This window comes from Podarcis cretensis, assembly GCF_951804945.1.
Source record: "Podarcis cretensis genome assembly, chromosome: 1".
Lineage (NCBI taxonomy): Eukaryota > Metazoa > Chordata > Lepidosauria > Squamata > Lacertidae > Podarcis > Podarcis cretensis.
In genome coordinates, this window is record NC_137170.1 from 9,836,012 (window position 1) to 9,856,125 (window position 20,114).

At 42.6% G+C, this 20,114-nt stretch overlaps 1 protein-coding gene across 1 annotated transcript in view; it reads left to right on the plus strand.

Annotated features, from left to right (window-relative positions):
• Nucleotides 1–20,114, plus strand: part of SLC38A6 (solute carrier family 38 member 6) — a 63,380-nt gene that overhangs the window by 27,958 nt on the left and 15,308 nt on the right. Inside the window, exons 6-8 of the mRNA XM_079952128.1 lie at nucleotides 577–655; nucleotides 13,078–13,160; nucleotides 13,669–13,727. Of these exons, the coding sequence (XP_079808254.1) occupies nucleotides 577–655; nucleotides 13,078–13,160; nucleotides 13,669–13,727 (221 nt within the window). The remainder of the gene's footprint in view (nucleotides 1–576; nucleotides 656–13,077; nucleotides 13,161–13,668; nucleotides 13,728–20,114) is intronic.

Genomic DNA, 20,114 nt, shown 5'->3' on the forward strand with positions numbered 1-20,114 from the left:
AAAGGGACCCCTGACCATTAGGTCCAGTCGTGGCCGACTTTGGGGTTGAGGCGCTCATCTCGCTTTACTGGCCGAGGGAGCCGGCGTACAGCTTCCGGGTCATGTGGCCAGCATGACTAAGCCGCTTCTGGCGAACCAGAGCAGCGCACAGAAACCTTCCCGCCGGAGCAGTACCTATTTATCTACTTGCACTTTGACGTGCTTTCAGATTGCTAGGTTGGCAGGAGCAGGGACAGAGCAACGGGAGCTCACCCCGTCGCGGGGATTCGAACCACCAGCCTTCTGATCGGCAAGTCCTAGGCTCTGTGGTTTAACCCATAGCGCCACCCGCGTCCCTTCCTTTGTGTAAGGTCCCCCCAATTCTAATGAACCCTCTTTAGTACTTATGAAATAACATTTGTATGAGTTTTTCACCGGAATATAAGAAAGGGACAAATTGAGTTTTTATGTGCTATGCCCTTTAGTGAGACACGGTCTCTTAGTCTCCTAACTGTTTTGTACTAGCAAAGCTAATTGCACTTTGCCTAGAGATGTCGAGTTTCTAACTCAACCAATGCCTGTTTTCTTATTTCTCAGCCATGTCAACCTATCTTTTCATTGTTAAGTCCGAACTTCCTGGGGCCATTGCAGGATTCCTTAGCGGAGACCACAGCGGGTAAGGAGAAACGTAAAAGCATCCTACGAGGGCAAGCAAAGGCATTTCTTCTTAAACATAGGGGCCGCGATGCTTCCCACTGTTCTACAGGTGAAAGAGAGAGAGAGACGGGATCTTGCAGATTCCTGCACCTGTGCAATGCAGATGTGTGCTACTGTTCAAAAGTGTAATGCATTACTGATTGCTCCCATAGTGATTAATAAAGGTAAAGGTACCCCTGCCCGTACGGGCCAGTCTTGACAGACTCTGGGGTTGTGCGCCCATCTCACTTAAGAGGCCAGGGGCCAGCGCTGTCCGGAGACACTTCCGGGTCACGTGGCCAGCGTGACATCGCTGCTCTGGCGAGCCAGAGCCGCACACGGAAACGCCGTTTACCTTCCCGCTGGTAAGCGGTCCCTATTTATCTACTTGCACCCGGAGGTGCTTTCGAACTGCTAGGTTGGCAGGCGCTGGGACCGAGCAGCGGGAGCGCACCCCGCCGCAGGGATTCGAACCGCCGACCTTTCGATCGGCAAGCCCTAGGCGCTGAGGCTTTAACCCACAGCGCCACCTGCGTCCCGGACATAGTGATTAATAGGGGCCTGAAAATCATAACTTGCTGTCAGCATATTTACATCTGCAGCTCACACAAAAATAGTTGTTTCTTCTTTGTGCCAAATGCGGAATACTTCTTCAGACAAGCTTACACAGTCAGCAGAACCAAGTGGCAACACATTTCTTGGATTGCAGATTTTCAGGCTGCAAATAGAAGGTTTTCATGCACAAATACACACATGTCTCTGCACATAGAAAGTTGGAATGTTGAGGTGAAGGCCATGCTGAAGTGCTACCTTTCCATGTTAAGAAAGTTTCTGAATTGTGGGTCGTTCAAATATTCTTGCTTTTTCTGAAGTGGTGCATTCCATGCAAAGCTTTAGCAACTGGTTCTGCTGGTTATATAAATTGCAGCTGAACTGGGTTTTAACAGCAGCTATACTGAAGTCAAGTCTCCCACTGCCCTGCCCTGCCCTGCCTACTTGATTGTCAGTACTGTATTCCATTGATTTAACCTCCCCCTTTCAACCCCCCCCCCCAATTCTGGAAAATTGGGTTTTCTAACAAGAGGTCTGAGGCAACTCTGCCTTAGGTAAAGGGACCCCTGACCATTAGGTCCAGTCGTGACCGACTCTGGGGTTGTGGCACTCGTCTCGCTTTATTGGCCAAGGGAGCCGGCGTACAGCTTCCGGGTCATGTGGCCAGCATGACTAAGCTGCTTCTGGCGAACCAGAGCAGCGCACGGAAACACCGTTTACCTTCCCACCGGAGCGGTACCTATTTATCTACTTGCACTTTGACGTGCTTTCGAACTGCTAGGCTGGCAGGAGCAGGGACAGAGCAACGGGAACTCACCAACCTTCTGATTGGCAAGTCTTAGGCTCTGTGGTTTAACACACAGTGCCACCCACCTCCCTAACTCTGCCTTAGACCACATTAATACCACACATGTGAAGTACTATGCTATGACTTTAAATGGTCACGGCTTCCCCCAAAGAATTCTGGGAGTTGTAGTTTGTTAAAGGCGCTGAGAGTTGTTAGGAGGCCCGTCTTCCCCTCACAGAACTACAATTCCCAGAGGTCCTTGTGAAAAGGGATTGATTGTTAGACCACTCTGGGAACTGTACCTCTTTGAGGGAAATAGAGGCCTCCTTTAGTGGAAGCCATCTTTAAAGTAGTGCTTCAAATGGATGGTGTGAGTGTGGTTATAATCAGTTGCACTTTAGATGAATTTTCGAACTCCACTCAGAAGCAGCCAAACAGATTCCTTGGTCATGTGGTGTCGTTCCCAAGTTGCAAATCACCATTTACTTTTACATGTGTGACGTTTTCACAAGGTGCTTTAACTGCCTAATTTTTGCACAAGAAAATACTTTAGAATATATTTTTTCACACGGTAGGATCCAGTTTTACCTTACTAAGGCAGGCTAGTTTCCTATGGGTTTCTGTCACTTGTAAAATCCACTTTGTGCCAAAGAAATCACACCAAACATAGCATGAGAATCAGGCCTGAAACGTTTAAACTGCCGCTGTCATGTTACCATGTTAACATATTTTTTCTAACCACAAAGCAAAATCTGGCAGTTAGTGAAATTTTAAATATTTTTGTTTTCGCTGAGTAGTTATTGGACTTGTCTTTGGGAAACGTGCCAGTTTTCATATTTGTTTTATAATTCCTCCAATTTGGCTGTGCAGCTGCATTCACTTCATCTTTAGATCTGACTCAAAACTTCTTTTTTTTTTTTTAAAAAAAAAATGTGGTTCAGCTTGCTGAGAAAAATGTTCCAACATTTGAATAGCTTGTTCTTGTTTTGAATAGGCTGGAGTTGCCCCTGCTCCTACAATAACTTCAGGGCGTCCTTTGCCTGTCTTTTCAATCTCCTGGTTTCCATGAATTCGAACTCTTAGCACGAAACATAATCCTTGAACTGTAGGTTAACGTGCAACATTTTTAGTAGACCTTTTTCTCAAAAGCGAAAAAGGTGTTTTTGATTATGGGTGGAGGCAGCAGGGGGTCAGTTTTTTGATCTTAAGCGTTTGTTCCATTTTCATTATTCTCTCTCCCTAGTTTCTAGTCAAGTTTGGAAATAAAATAGGGCACAATACACTAGCACTGGGTGATCCATGCTGTAAAAACAATTGGGATATTTCCCTCCTGATTACCTTTGCTAGCACTGGGTTTCAGCTCGTTGGTTGGGACCCACAAGTGGGGTGGGCCCCAACCTAAGGTAGGTTGCAGCACGCAGATCAGTACAGTGGTGCCCCGCAAGACGAATGCCCCGCAAGACGAAAAACTCGCTAGATGAAAGGGTTTTCCGTTTCTTGAGGTGCTTCGCAAGACGAATTTCCCTATGGGCTTGCTTCGCAAGACGAAAACGTCTTGCGAGTTTGCTTTCTTTTTTGTAAAACTGTTAATACCAGGGAAATCCGCGCTCCGGAAGACGAAAAAATCGCAAGACAAAGCGACTCGCGGAAAGAATTATTTTCGTCTTGCGAGGCACCACTGTATAGTTTGTTGGTTTACTTCTAGAACAAAGCAAGTATTGAGGGAGGCAGGTTTCCTGAACCTTTAATAGTTGTATAAAAGAGCAGTTTTAAACCTTGTCTGCATGGTAACCCACAAGTCCAAAATCACCTTGGTTTGGCGACCCATAGATTAATTGTCACATGAATTCCTGAGTGTTCAAATGTAAGACTCAAATCTTGCTGGCATTTGATTGCGTGTGTCAACACACAGCGTTACAATCTGCCAGTGAAACAAAAAGTTGCATCATAGACCAGTTGCGGATTCCAAGCAACAATAATTTTGTGTTTCCTTATAAAGCCCGCAACCCACTTTTGGGTCATGACCCATAGGTTGGGAAACACAGGCATAGAGTTTTGGCAGGGCTAGCCTTTTTCCATCCCTCTCTGACGAGCTCTTCTTCACAACTGCTGAAGGTGCAGGAGTTGGTCCCATGTTAAGGCTGTTGTTTAAGATAAGTCACTGTGTCCGAAAAAGTCGAACTACCCTTCTCTGTAGGATTTGTTTGCAGCTGCTGTACTGGAAGGAAAAGAGAGTTGTGTGGTGCTGGAGACTCGGGTGGGTTATGTGAGTGGTAACTGGTGATGGGATTTTCATGGTGGTGCTCCAGTTTTGGAAGACCATTCCTCAATATTTGCCTAGTGGCTACACTCTTCACAATATTAAAACATTCTGAATATGCCCCCCCCCTTAAACACTCAGCCAATGATTTCAGGATCGCTAGGAACAGTATTTCAGCCATCAAATGCCTGGGTAAACCTTCTGAATGTCAGTAATGAGGGAGACAGACACATCTTGCCAGGGAGGGCATTCTGCAAATGTGGAACCATCACCGAGAAGGCCCTGTCACTGGTCCATGCCAACCAGGCAGCCCCCCCACCTCCCTGTGGCACTGGCACCAACAAGGCCTCACCTGCCAATCACAGGGTCCAAGATGGTTGGTACTGGTGCTCTTTTAGGTAATCAGTTCCTGGCTATTTAGGGCTTTACAAGCTAGTACTAACATCTTGATCAGGGTCCATCTCACTGGCAATCCAGTGCAGCACTTTGTGTTTTTTTAGGGCATGCAAGAGCGAGAACCGCCTGCCCTCATTGGAGCCCTTTTCTTGTCTTCCAATTACATTCAGTTCTGGGCATGCCTGCTCTGAGAACAGGCCATTCTGTTTCACCTGCATTGGTAGCGATTGGATCTATTCAGTGCAGAGACGGGACAGAATCCATCTTCTACTGGAGGCTGAATTGAAACCAGACATAGTTTCTAATGTAGTCTGTTTCAGAATCAGAGAGACAGCACGCAGCTTTCTTTGTTGATGATGTTTTGAGCTCACAGGAGTTAATCTACTTCTCGCAGCGCACAGTTTGAGAATTTATGCTCTGCTTTTCACGGGACCTTAGACACGCACCATCTTAGATCCGCATCTGCTTTGTTATCTGCCCACTCCAGCCAGGTGGGTACCAAGATGCTCTGGATAACTTCGTACTACACTTACAAACAGGAGCCACACATAACATTGCTCAGGCTGCTTTCACCTATATGGAACAAGAGCCACAGTTTCCAAAATATGAACATTGACCCATCTCAAGGCTCTTGTAGCATGTGCCAGATTTGCAGAGGACAGCTGGCTGTGCCAAAACTTGTGTAGTTCTATAGTAAGCTCTTTATTAGGGAGTCATCTGCAGCTGATGGTCAAAACTGCCAAGGAAAACACTTGGCCAGAAACAGTGTTCAAGCCCTTGTAAAAATAGTTACCCCCCACCAAAAGAGCCAAACCAAAACAACTTTGAAAATTGAAGGAGCCAAATTATTAACCTATAGTGAACTTTTTAGAGAGAATCTGCTTCATTTATGGCCATTTTGAAAGCGAGTTTGAGAACATAGACCCAACCTTTGGAGCTACTACCTTCTCCAATAATATTGTTCTTTCCATAACAAATATTTTTAAATTGCTGTATAAGCAAGAAGCATCTTTCCTGCTTTTGTCAACATCAGCCAAAGACTAAGTGCTGATAGGGCAGAATTCCCAATTGCCTAAATAACATTTTAAAAAGAGATTCTAGTTCCCAGGAGCCTTAAATTTCGTTAAGTTAATCTATGATGGAGTAGAACTTTCACGTGCACCTCTTTGCAATGGATTTTTAAAGTAGAGGAAATGCTTAGAAATGGAAAATATACAACCCAACGCTGAATCTAAGGAGAGGCTTCAAAATGTGCAAGGAATTGCAATATTAGGGTAATGGTTATTGGGGGTTTTTTTGTAATACAATGGGATGACAGATTGGTTGATTCATAATATTAAGAGGTTATGATATTTAATTATAGTTCATCAATATAAATTGGGTTTAAATATGCTTGGCTGCTAATGACTATTTTACGTTTTAAAAATATCAAAATAGAAAAAGTACATTTTGAAACAGTAAAGTGCATCTTTCATATATTTCAGGCAGGTGAGTGCAGAGGCACTGTAAGCCTTGCGCACAGGATTCATTTTTTGTTTCCTTGGGTGTGTCACATAGTGCTAAAGAAACTGCATGCATTATTTATATTCTATTGGCATTTTAAAAACAATTCAAGAAAAACGTAGTAAAACACAATAAAAATAAAAGCACAACAATTAAATTAAAATACTCAGCCCAGAGACCAAAGAAATGAAACCACAGAGCCAGATCAATATAAAATTTCATTGTTAATCTGTGCCAGGCAATCCAGCTGGCGTAAAGCCATTGTTGTTCCATAGATTCCATGGGAGAATGATGGTTTTACTCCAGCTGGATTGCTTGTCAGTCACTCTTAAGGCTGCAATCCTAAACACACGAGAACATGAGAAGAGCCTGATGGATCAAGCGAATGGTCCACCTAGTCCAGCATCCCATTTGCACAGTGGCCTCCCAGATGCCCATGGGAAACCTGCAAGCAGGATCAAAGCGCAAGAGCCCTCTCTCCAGTGGTTTCCAGCAACTAGTATTCAGAAGCATTACTGCCTCTGACCATGGAGGTATAGCAGCTTGGTAGCCAGCACTGCTTTGTGTAGGCGCACGTTCCATTGGCTACCTATGTGCTGTGTCTCGAAGCACTTCCTTTTATCTGCCCCTGATCTTCCAAAATTCAGCTTCATTGGATGTCCACAAGTTCTAGTTTTTATGAGAGAGGGCAAATTTGGTTAGGGATGCTCTTAAAAGTGTGTTGGGAAGAGTAGGCATGTTTTCAGGGTAGCAGATGAAAAATCATTTATCAAGATTCTGGGGGAAATTGGGTCCTGTTATAGCAATACTCACACCCACCCACCCACCCACCTACCCTCCTTTTATGTCTCTGTTCTTCATAGAATGCAGAACATAAGGATCAGGAGATGGTGTGATCAAATAAATGCAGGCTCTGTTGGTTTAGCGTAGTCTTTTATGCATTACGAAGAGACCCAGGGGATGCAAGGAGCAGGAAAGGCCACAAGCTGTTCTTGAACTCGTAGAGGAGTAGGGATGGTGGAGCTGTGTGACTCAAGTGGGGCAGTAGGCCTGGATGATGGGAGAATAGTCCATTTGCACCCCTGCTCCCTTCCTCATTTCACCAGTGGTTTCCTCTTGGCTGAGAGGTGCAAAAATGTGGAGCTAGCTGCACAGACTTAGGGGTTGTGTTGATCGGCAATCTGCCAAGGTGCACATGTTGGGGGGGGGGCGGTCATTGAGAAAGTATTTTTTTTTTTTTTAAATAATTTTATTGCATTTTTCACAAAAAGGAACAAAAAAGCAAATTTTCACAAACATTACAAAAAAAAAAATTTTCACAAACATTACAGAAGAAAAAAAAAAAAAGACATAGACAAAAAAAGAAGAGAAAAAAGGAGATTTTAACATAAAAAAACAAAAAAAAAATCCCTCACTTTCCAATTATAACCTTCAAAACCTTATTTTCCTTACTTCCACCCGCCTCCCGATCTTGTATTCTATGTAATAATTAGTTCAGCAAGCTCAATCTTTATTCATTTTGATTCTTGATCCCTCCCTTTGTGCTCTTATTTAACTCAGTCACTAGAACCCCTTCTTTCCTTTTCAATGTCCTCAACATTCAAAGATTTTACAGTGTTTTTGTAGATAAACTTTAAACTTCTTCCAGTCCTCTTCCACCTGCTCTTCTCCTTGATCTCGAATTCTGCCAGTCATTTCAGCCAGTTCCATATAGTCTATTACTTGCATCTGCCATTCTTCCAGAGTGGGTAGATCTTGTGTCTTCCAATACTTTGCGATGAGTATTCTTGCTGCTGCTGTAGCGTACATAAAGAAAGTTCTATCCTTCTTTGGCACCAATTGGCTGACCATGCCCAGAAGAAAGGCCTCTGGTTTCTTCAAGAAGGTATACTTAAATACCTTTTTCAGTTCATTATATATCATCTCCCAGAAAGCCTTAATCCTTGGGCACGTCCACCAAAGGTGAAAGAATGTCCCTTCAGTTTCTTTGCATTTCCAACATTTATTATCGGGCAAATGGTAGATTTTTGCAAGTTTGACTGGGGTCATGTACCACCTATATATCATTTTCATAATATTCTCTCTTAAGGCATTACATGCCGTGAATTTCATACCGGTGGTCCACAACTGTTCCCAGTCAACAAACATAATGTTATGACCAACGTCTTGTGCCCATTTTATCATAGCAGATTTTACCGTTTCATCCTCAGTATTCCACTTCAACAGCAAGTTATACATTCTCGACAATATCTTAGCATTGGGTTCTAACAATTCTGTTTCCAACTTTGATTTTTCCACCTGGAAGCCAATTTTCCTGTCCAAATGATAGGCCTCTCTTATCTGAAAATAATGTAACCAGTCTCGCACCTTATCCTTAAGTTTCTCATAGCTTTGCAATTTCATTTTATCTCCCTCCTGCTCCAGAATTTCCCAATATTTTGGCCAGTTAGATTCCATATTGAGGTTTTTTAAGGCCTTTGCTTCCATAGGTGAGAGCCACCTAGGGGTTTTATTTTCCAATAAATCTTTGTATTTCATCCAGACATTAAACAATGCTTTCCTGACAATATGGTTTTTAAATGTCTTGTACACTTTAGCCTTACCGTACCACAAGTATGCATGCCACCCAAAAACGTTATCATATCCTTCCAAATCCAAAATATCCGTGTTTTCAAGAAGTAGCCAATCCTTCAGCCAGCAAAAAGCTGCTGCTTCATAATATAACTTGAAGTCCGGCAGGGCAAACCCCCCTCTTTCCTTTGCGTCAGTAAGAATTTTGTATTTTATTCTGGGCTTTTTGCCCTGCCAGACAAATCTAGAAATTTCTTTTTGCCACTTCTCAAAACAGTCCATTTTGTCAATGATTTGTAGCGTCTGAAACAAAAACAACATTCTTGGCAATACATTCATTTTGATAACAGCAATTCTACCCAGTAAGGAAAGTTTCAAGTTTGTCCAAATTTCAAGATCTTTTTTCACTTCTGACCAACACTTCTCATAATTATCTTTAAATAAATTTACATTCTTCGAAGTCAAGTTCACCCCTAGATATTTCACTTTTTTCACCAATATTAAACCTGTTTCTTCCTGAAACCTTTCCTTCTCTACTGCTGTCAGATTTTTCTCTAAAACCATAGTTTTTGATTTATTCAATTTAAAACCTGCCACCCGACCAAATTCTTGTATTATTTCCAGTGCTCTTTTAGAACTAGGGATTGGCTCCTGTAGCGTCAGTACTAAGTCATCTGCATAGGCTTTAAGTTTATAGTGTTTAACTCCGACCTGTATACCCTGAATCTGTTGGTCCCTTCTAATCATATTCAGCAAGACCTCCAGGACTGAAATAAAAAGCAAAGGGGAAATTGGGCAGCCTTGTCGTGTCCCTTTCTCTATCTTAACTTCTTCCGTTACTGCATTATTCACTATTAATTTCGCCTTCTGTTCTGAGTAAATCGCGCCTATACCGTTTCCAAACCTTTCTCCAACCCCCATCCCTTGCAAATTTTTCCTCATAAAGCTCCAGGAAATATTGTCAAAGGCTTTCTCCGCATCAATAAATATTAAAACAGCTTTTGTATTTATATTAACTTGTAGCTTTTCTAAAATGTCAATTAAGTTTCTCGTGTTATTTGACAATTGTCTGCCTGGGAGAAAGCCAGCTTGGTCTTTATGAATCATTGTTGCTAAAACTTTTTTCAATCTTCTAGCTAAAATATCAGCAAAAATTTTATAATCCACATTAAGTAGGGATATGGGGCGGTAGTTCTTTAGTTGTGTCTTTTCTATCTCATTTTTCGGTATAAGCGTGATGTAAGCTTCTTTCCACGACTCCGGCGCTCTTTTCCCTTCCATAATTTCATTGCCAACCTCCATTAGAGGTTGAATTAAGTAATCTTTCATGTCTTTGTAGTATTTGGAGGTTAGCCCATCCGGGCCTGGAGACTTGCCTAGTTGCAAGTTCTTAATGGCACCTTCAACCTCCTGTTCAGAAATTTTGTCGTTCAGTATTAGTTTATTCTCCTGGGAGATTTTTTGTAATCCATTTGTTTCCAAAAATTTCTCGATTTTGATCTCATTCTGTGGCCCTTGTGAATACAGTTGTTTAAAGTATCTCTGGAAGCAGTCTTGAATCTCCCGTGGGTTTTGTATATTTCGTCCATTTACTTCAAGATTGGTAACAGTATTTAATTTCTGTCTTTTCTTCAGCTGCCAAGCTAGCAGCTTTCCACACTTATTGGCCGATTCGAAGGTTTTTTGTCTCATTTGTTTAATTTTCCATTCTATATCCTGGTTAACCATTTTCAGATATTGTGCCTGATGTAATTTAATTTCTCGTAGAATGTCCTGTGACTTAGGTTTAGTCCTTAATCTCTTCTCGCCTTCTCTAATTTTCTCTAAAATCTTTTCTTTCTTCTCCTCTTGAAGTTTCCTCTTTATAGCATTTTGCTGGATCAAAAACCCCCTCATTACGGCTTTACTTGCATCCCAGATTACTCTTTTCTCCACGGTAGTCTTCAAATTTATCTCAAAATAGTCTTTTAGTGTTTTTTGGGCCTTTTTCACAATTTCAGAGTCTCTAAACAAGGTGTCATTCATTCTCCATCTAAAGGAACCAGTGGGTGTTAGTTTCATATCCATCTTCACTGGGTTATGGTCGGAGCAGATTTTGGGGCAGATTTCCACCTTTCGAATCTTGGGTGCCATCCCTCTTGTAATCCAAATTTGGTCTATTCTAGTCCAGGTCAAATTGGCTTCAGAGAAGAAGGTCCCCTCTCTACCTAGGGGATTTTTAGTTCTCCAAATATCAATCAAGTCCATATTGTCTGTCAATTCAAAAAAGGTCTTTAGTAGTCTTCCATCTTTTGTGACTACTTGTCTTTCAGATTTATCCATATATGTCGAGACAACGCCATTCATATCTCCCATCAAAATGATATTTCGATCTATAAAGTCCATTAACGTCTCATGCAGTTTCTTATAAAACTCTGATTTCCCCTCATTAGGTGCATAGACTCCAATTATTACTAATTTCTCTCCTTGGAATTGTATTTCAATTGCCACAAATCGTCCATGTTCATCTTTAAGGAGAAACTTTGGTGATAATTTCTCTTTTGCGTAGATCACAACTCCTCTTTTTTTTACTTTGTCTGATGAAATAAAGTCTTGGCCTAACTTTTTATTTATCAATAATTTCCTTTGGAGTCTTGTTATATGTGTTTCTTGTAGGCAAATTAGGTCCAGTTGTTCCTTTTTCAGAATATGAAAAATCCTCTTCCTTTTGCTGGGGGAGTTCAAACCTCGAACATTCCAAGTTAACATCTGCAGAGACATGTTGTTGTTATTCATTGAGAAAGTAGGGCGACCACAACCAAAGCAGCTACACAAGTTGTAATTTGCCACTGATGCCTATTGCCCTGTGTGTATATACTGTTAAATACGTTACTTGCTCAGGCACGTCAGAAGTGTGTAAATATATGTCTCAGGTCAGTACTGCCCACCTAATTTCAACAACCAGTACAGACATGCCCATAAGTGTTACTGGCACTCTTAAAATGGTAACATGATGCCCCTTCTTGTTTACAAGGTGCTAACCATGTTCTGGGCTAAATAAAACCAGAGACCAAAGGCCAAGGTGTTTATAGGGAACAGCCATAAGGGATAATGCATAAGACACTCATCAATCAGCATTAGGGGTTTTAAGCAGAGAGGGCTCTTAATGTGGCGTTCAGAACATTCTTGGTGGCTCTGTAGCTCTCAGTCAAAATAGCCCCTTTTGGGATTCCCCCCCCCCCCCCGGCAAGGCAGACCATACCTGTCATCAAGGTCCTCTGACTTGAGCGCTATATCGGTTAAAAGTGCCGCCGCAATTGTCCTCACATCTGCCCTGGGTTCGACTGCTTGCAGTATACTCTACAGTGGTACCTCTGGATGCGAATGGGATCCGCTCCGGAGCTCTGTTCACATCCTGAAGTGAACACAACGCGTGTGTGCGCGGGTCGCGATTCGCCGCTTCCGCGCATGCGTGTGACATCATTTTGAGCGCATGCGCGAGCGGTGAAACCAAGAAGTAACACGCTCTGTTACTTCCGGGTCGCCGCGGAGCACAACCCGAAAATACTTAACCTGAAGCTACTTCAACCCAAGGTATGACTGTACAGTGGTACATCGGTTTACGAACATAATCCGTTCCAGAAGTCCGTTATTAAACCGAAACCGCTCTTAAACCGAGGCATGCTTTCCCTATTGAGGCCTCCCGCTGCCAGTGCCCTTCCACCGTTCGGCTTCTGTTCGGTTTCCGAGGTAAAGTTCGCTAACCGGAACACCTACTTCCAGTTTTGCGGAGTTCGTACACCAAATAGTTCGTTAACAGGGCTGTTCATAGACTGAGGTACCACTGTAAAACTATATGTTGCTACATGAAACACATTTCCCTGATGAATTAGGCATGAGATTTTAATAACTTATCTTACTTGTTTTTACTTAGATGTAAATCCCGTTAAGTTCAATGGGATTTACTCCCAAGTAAATGTGTGTAGGGTTGCAAGCTAAGAATTGTTTAACAGGGTAACAGCCCTTCTAACCTGTTCACAGTCTGCGAGTAGTAGTGTCATGTTTTTTGTAAACTCTAAATAAATGCATCCTTTAAAAGACCACTCTTTGGAAGTTATTAGGGAGACTGAAAGAAGGTATTCTTGTTTTTTGATGCTTAATTATCCATGATTTGTAAGTGTTTAGTTAAACAGTGTTTGTCTCTATCTTTTCCTTTGAAAAAACCCTAATTTTATTAAGACTTTTCAACATACAATAAACAAAACAGCAAATAAGAAAGAAAGAGAATGAAGAGAAAACCAGGGAAACAGAGAGATAAGAATAATAACAGAAACCCTACTGTCTTTTCCAATAGCTCCTGGTATCTTGATGGGAGATTGCTTCTGCTTCTTACCTCAGTTTGCATTGTCTTCCCTCTAGCACTTCTTCCTAAAATTGGTAAGTAATTTTAAAGGGAGTATTATTGCTGCCATAATTACTATTAGCAGTAGTGTTCTCTTTTAGTAGCAATTTAATTGAGGAGTTTAAAAAGAAAGCCTTAATGGGTGGTGGTGGTGTGTTTTTTTTTAAAGATTTGAGGAAAGATTGGGAGGGGAGGCAGGTTTATTTGCAACCTAGTCTGTCCTCCAGCTTTGCCTAGTTAACCTGTTACTTAGATTGCAGTAGTCCTGTGTCTGCTCTACTAAAATAAAACCTTTACAACAGAACATTAAAGAGCTGCATTTACTTACAGCATGCCATTAGTGGTAAGCCAGTTCTAATTCTGCCCTACAAAACTACATAAATGATCTGTGACAGGCAAGTTGGAATGTTGTTATTCTGAATCTTAAGCCCCAGATACCGAGCTCGGTAATGCAAAACATACCTAGAGCATGAAGCTCCTTTCGCCCTGCACCAGGATCACTTTCCTTATAAATTGCCTCTTATTTTTACTGTTATTTTACAGGCTTTCTTGGCTACACAAGTAGTTTATCATTTTTCTTTATGGTGTACTTTGCTCTTGTGGTAAGTCTGAAAAAACAAAACAAAAACCCAACCCAACCCAGATCGCAGCTTATGTTAAGTTTTCTTATTATTTTGATGGATCTCAGAGTTCCTTTGAAACGGATGTCTGTGCTTTAAAAGCTTGCCTCTAAAAATGAAGTCTTCCTTCTCCTCTCCTTTAAGTGTGGTGGTATGTATTTTCTTGCTTTGGGGTAAGTTGGTTTGGCTGAAAAGTCACGAATGTGAAAAGATTTGCCATCGTTAATTGTTTGGACTGTAAAATGCAGTTGGAGTGTATTTGTTTTGCTGACAGGGCAATGAAAAATACTGGCCTGAGCATTTTCCCCTCCCCTTCTCCACGTGTGGAATGGAATTTTTTTTTTTTTTTTTTTTGTCCTTGCTTCCAACCACCATTTACTGCAACTCGTGCAGAAGAAAATGTCATATATTCCAAGTAAAATTGAATGTACATGTTAGCTTAATAGTAAAAAAGTACAAGACGCAGCAAATCTCTTTTGAGCAATTTAATATATATATTAATATAGCAAAAGCCTTATTCTTTCCATCTGAAAGCAATACTTTCCCTCCCCTTCTCTCTCTCTCTCTCTCTCTGTGTGTGAGCCAAGTAGGGCATTTCAGTGCTGATATTTGCAGCCATTGATTCCTATATGATATATGGAAAGCAGAGCACTGGAACACATTTGGTCTGGATTTGTTTTGCTAGTGGTTTCTGCAAATGAGGGAGTATTTGGAAGTGTTTTTAGCAGGCACAATCATTTTAGGCATGATTCCATCTCCGAGACGGCATGTATGGTGCCCACAAAACCGCTATCTGCGGTGGTGGGTATTGCAGGTGCCGTAACTTTCTTAAGACATTCTTAATCCATGTTGCAGAGCGCATAGGTTAGCTTGCTGGCCCCTGGCCCATACATCCTGAGCATGTTAATGCCTTTGTGGCAGCACTGCACACCAGAGGTACATTATGTCTAAATTGCCGCCAGATTTCATCAAGGAGATAGGTAAGTAAGTAATGGTACAGTGGTGCCTCGCAAGACGAAATTAATCCGTTCCGTGAGGCTCTTCGTCTAGCGGTTTTTTCGTCTTGCGAAGCAAGCCCATTGACAGCTTAGCGGATTAGCGCTATTAGCGGTTTAGCGGCTTTTAGCGGATCAGCTGATAAGCGGCTTATCAGCGGATCAGCTGATAAGCGGCTTAGGGCTTAGGAAAAGGGGGAAAAAAAGGGGGGAAACCCCGCAGGAACTCGCAATACATTTTCGTCTTGTGAAGCAAGCCCATAGGGAAATTCGTTTTGCGAAGCGCCTCCAAAACGGAAAACCCTTTCGTCTAGCGGGTTTTCCGTCTTGCGAGGCGTTCGTCTTGCGGGGCACCACTGCACTCTCCAGAAGGGAGATGGAGCATTTATACAGCTCACATTTCATGGGCAGTCTACCAGCCCTTGCCCCATGGTTTCTAGAGAATTTCCAAAATGATTGTATTTATTTATAAACACGAGAAAAGCCGGTTAGATCAGGCCAAAGGCTCATCTAGTCCCAATATCCTATCCTCACAGTGTCCAACCAGATTCACATGGGAAGTATGAAGGCAGGAACTGAGTGCAAAAGCACTTTGCCCACCTGTGGTTCCCAGAAACTGATATTCAGAGGAATATCTGCCTTCAACAGTGGAGGTAGAACTTTTTTTAAAAAAAACCATTTTAGTCCCTTTTTGATCACAAGCTCTAAAAAGCTGAGATTCCTACATTGCAGGAGCTTGTATAAGTGACCCTTGGGGTCCCTTCCAACGCTACAATTCTGATTCCATGAAAGTAGTTTAAAATTGACGACACCAAGTAATCACAGTGCAACGTTAAAACCATATAATGTTAAATATTACTAAACTGATGTAAAATACCTAGCATAACATACTAAGGCAAGATTTCCCTTTTGTGAAGCCGTAATCAAAAATAATTGTGAAGTTGGAAGGGACCCTGTGGGTCATCTAGTCCAACCCCCTGCGATGCAGGAATTTTTTTGCCCTAGGTGGGGCTTGAACCCATGACCCTCTGGTTAAGAGTCTCATGCTCTACCAATTTCTCAGAATTTTTTTTTCCCTGACTGGTGTGTGGTTTTTCTTTTGTGAATTCCGACTCCGCTGGAGAATTTCGGTCCTATCTAGAATTTCAGCAAAATGGTTTCCCGAATTTCGCCACCTGTGAATTTTGGGTGCAACTGTGAATCTAGTTTGCTCTTTCCCGTCGTCTCTTATTGCACTGATTTATTCATCTGCCAAGATGAACCATCAACAGAGTTTTGTTCAGCATTAAGTGAGCTGAAATTTCTCAGAAGACTCCTTTCGAAGGGAAAAAAAAAGTCTTTGAGAATTTTACTTCCCTATCAAATATTTGGCAAATTCCCCCTCCCCCAGTTTCACTGCCCACAAATGGCATGGAGTATTTTATTTTATTTTATTATTGTATTTCACCAAATTCATATACCGCTTGATAGTAAAAACAAAGAAACATCAAAGCTGTCTCATAAAGCAATGAGGTTATCAATAAAAGCAGTTAAAAGCAATTATTGTAAATATTCATAAACAAGTAAAATGAATGAATTCTGCGACGCCACTGTGCCTTTTGAGCTGGGCAGGGTTTACCACAAACTTAGCATAAGCAAACCCCCACATAACGTAAGATGCAAGATGATGGTGTTTATTTTAAAGGTGAGGGATTTGATGCTGGAAAACAACTGAAAGGGAACACAGAGCTATTCCTTGGAGCATGATAGAGCAAAGCAGATTTCCCCATGCTAGCAGCTCATTATTTTGGAGACCTGAATATAGAATTTATAGCACTTCATATGCTACCTTTTTGGCATAATTGCAGTTTCTGCATGGCTGCTTCCAACAGGTTCTGGTGACTTGCAACAAGGATGGGGTGACCTGTAACATTTTTTCCTTCCACTGCAAAGCAACCAGCTCCCAGGGTTGAGTAGCACTGGAGTGTGGAGTTGGTATGTTGCATATATTTCTAGGTTGTTTCCCTAATGCTGAAGCGGTGTGAGAAGAAGCCACACAGAAACAGCAACCCAGGCCACAAAGGGAACATATGGCAAGTGCCAAGTCTGACTCAGTTCATGTTCCACCTGTGCCATAGATTCACTATGGCGGCCTTCAGCTGGTCACTTATCAGGCACAGTTTCTTATCTGTAGAAAGAGAGGAGGGTGTTAAAGGAAAACACAATAACACTTGTATGGCATTGTGCAGTGCGGCATAGTAAGAGCTCTGAACTTGGACCTGGGAAACTTGGATTCAAATCTCTAGGCTGGTCGCTATTTATCATCCTAACCTGAGGGGTTAAAAATGGGCAAATCCCCTGCTTTAAACTTCTTGGAGAAAGGGTGAGATACAAATATGATTATTATTAATCATATTAAAAATTCAGAGAAGTCCAGCGATTTATTGCAAACATGGGAGTTCTGATGTGCTCGGAATTCCCCTACCTGCAGAGGAATATGCTTCTGTTTAATTGAATTGGATAATCGGCATAAGAGCAGAACACATGAATATTTTCACATGGCAGTCTGGATGAAAGCGGGTCCATCAGCAGTTGTGAAATAGTGGCTTTGTTCCTCTCCCCTCACATCTTTTTGTGCGTGGCACACTTTTCTTCCTCTTCTTTGTCCTCGGTGTAAGTTCGAGCTTTGTGATTAAACCAAGTTTTGTACAAGACTGGCTGCCTGTGCATCATCTCTCAAGTCGCTGTGCAGCTGCGCAGGCTCTTGAATGCGAAGGTCAGCTGCGTTGCCCCCATTATTTTGGGACTCTACAAAAGTAAACAACCCCCTAACAAATGGCCTCTCCCCTCCTCTTCCCTTTGGGGTATCTAGCCTAAGGCCCAGGATGAGATTAATCACCACCTGCTGAGTGGTCTGGACTTGCTGTTTTGACTTACTGTGGTTTTCTTTCTTGTTTTGCTGGGGGAGGGGAGAAGATTGGCTGGCTTTTAATGGCTTGAATTAAGGAGCAACATGGTAATGAGGTGCCATGTGCCCTGTCCTGTAGAGAACATACTTTTTAATTTCAAAAGGCATTTTTACACTTAAAACAAAGGCTGATATGTGTGTTTGTGTGTGTGTGTGTGTGTGTGCGTGCGTGCGTGTGTGTGTTACTTAATTGGGTGCTTTATTCTGTTACCCCCTCCCCTTTCTTTTAAAAGCCCGCTACCTGCCCTGTGGATGGATGGGGGAAGAAATGAATGTAAATGAATGAATGAAATAACGCCTGCACTTAATAGGAGCTGAACTGCCTTGCTCCTAAGCCTTCTGTGCTAAGAGTTCAGTGTTGTTATTTTAGCAGCATAAGGAATGCCCTTAGCTTGCATTGACTTGTGTGCAGGTCTTTGATAACATGGACCAATTTTGTTCTTAGGTATTTTTAAGAAGATAAAAATCATACATAGGGCATCCAGCAAAAAAAATAAAATAAAAAAAATAATGCCATCCAGAGTGCAAGACAACCAACCCATTAAGGAACTGAACCATGTGATAACATCAGACTTCAAAGCTGTCGAAGCAGCTCCCTAAGGGCAGTGTCTGTCAAGAATTCCAAAATACGTTGTAGAGGTCTAGGAGATGGTAATCTTCAGCACCAGCCTCCTCTTAACTGAATCCCCATTCAGTAATATGGACTTTGGTCTACTTAGTAATATGGACTTCGGCACAGCATGTTTCATCTCCTTGAGCTCTCCCAGTGGGATGTGTTTTTGTTTTATTTTGAGTTTTTAAACTTAGAAGAACAAGCTATTTTTCCATGTCAGTCTGTTTTTCAGACTCCTCTCTGTTTCAAAAGTGGCTTAAATATATGGCACTGGAGGCAGGTTTGCTGTTTGCATTCCAAGGTTCCTTTTTTATTGATCCCATGTATGCTTCTGTGAAAGTCCCATTGTGCTCTTACCGGTCTTATTCTCAGTTAAGAAGGATACTCAGTCGGTGGTGGAGCATGAGACTCTTGAAAGCCCAGGCTCATGGATTCGTGCCCCATGTTGGCCGAAAAGATTCCTGCATTGCAAGGGGTTGGACTAGACCAGGCATGTCCAACTGGTCAATCGCGATCTACCGGTCGATCGTGGGGCGTCCCTGGTTGATTGTGGTTGATCGTTCAACAACTTTGATGAATTGTTGTTGTTGTTTACTTGTTTAGTCATGTCCGACTCTTCCTGACCCCATGGACCAGAGCACACCAGACACTTCTGTCTTCCACTGCCTCCCGCAGTTTGGTCAAACTCACGTTGGTAGCTTTGAGAACACTGTCCAACCATCTTGTCCTCTGTCGTCCCCTTCTCCTTGTGCCCTCCATCTTTCCCAACATCAGGGTCTTTTCCAGGGAGTCTTCTCTTCTCATGAGGTGGCCAAAGTCTTGGAGCCTCAGCTTCAGGATCTGTCCTTCCAGTGAGCCCTCAGGGCTGATTTCCTAAAGAATGGAGAGGTTTGATCTTCTTGCAGTCCATGGGACTGCTCCCCCCAAACAGCTCAACAACTTTGGTCAATCCAATGGGTAGATCACTGCCAGTTATTTTTTAGAGGGAGTAGATCGCAGTCCCTAGGGAGTTGGACATGCCTGGACTAGGCAATCCAGGTGGTCCCTTCCAGCTCTATGTTTCTAAGAGTTCATAGAATTGCAGCCTTAGCCTTTGCATTCCTTATGAACCTTATATTCCTTGAAGCTTAAAAGGGATTCCCTCCTTGCACGACTGGGCATGGTACAAAGGCATCGTATACACATTTGCTTGGAAGTAGGTTTCACTTTGCTCAACAGGGCTTTCTCCCTAGTGAGTGGGTTTAGGACTGCAGCCATACGATGCATTTGGCTTCAGTATAGAAATGGATTAGACACAGGGGAGGGAGGGGGGTGCCACACATTTTGGCTGGCCCTGCCAGCTAGCCTTTACTTGTGATTGCCACCACCTCTGCTATACTCCCCTGCACAGAGGACCCAGGAGAGGGGCAGGGTCTCATCTTTCATATGCTGAGCTTCAGAGTCACTGGGAAGCAGAAGCCCAGCAGAAGATCGGAGATAACACCCATCTCTCATTTCATAGTGAGACAGGCAGTTGCTAGACTGGGGGTGGTGGGGTTGGGGGGGGGGGAGGAGCTCACCACCTGCAGCCTGGCAACGATATTTGTTGACTCCTGTTTGGCAGCTCTTCCAGGATGATGAATTAATGCAGCCTAAAAAGGTGTGATCGTGTGCATGTGGCAGAGGAAAGGGTAAACATGGAGGTTGAAGAATGAAGATTGCAGGAAGGAACAGGCAAGAGACGAATGAGCAGAGTGTACTATCAAGACCACATATGCTATTGAATACAGTTCAACCTTATCAATCATTGCTCGGAAGTGAATCCCACAGAGTTC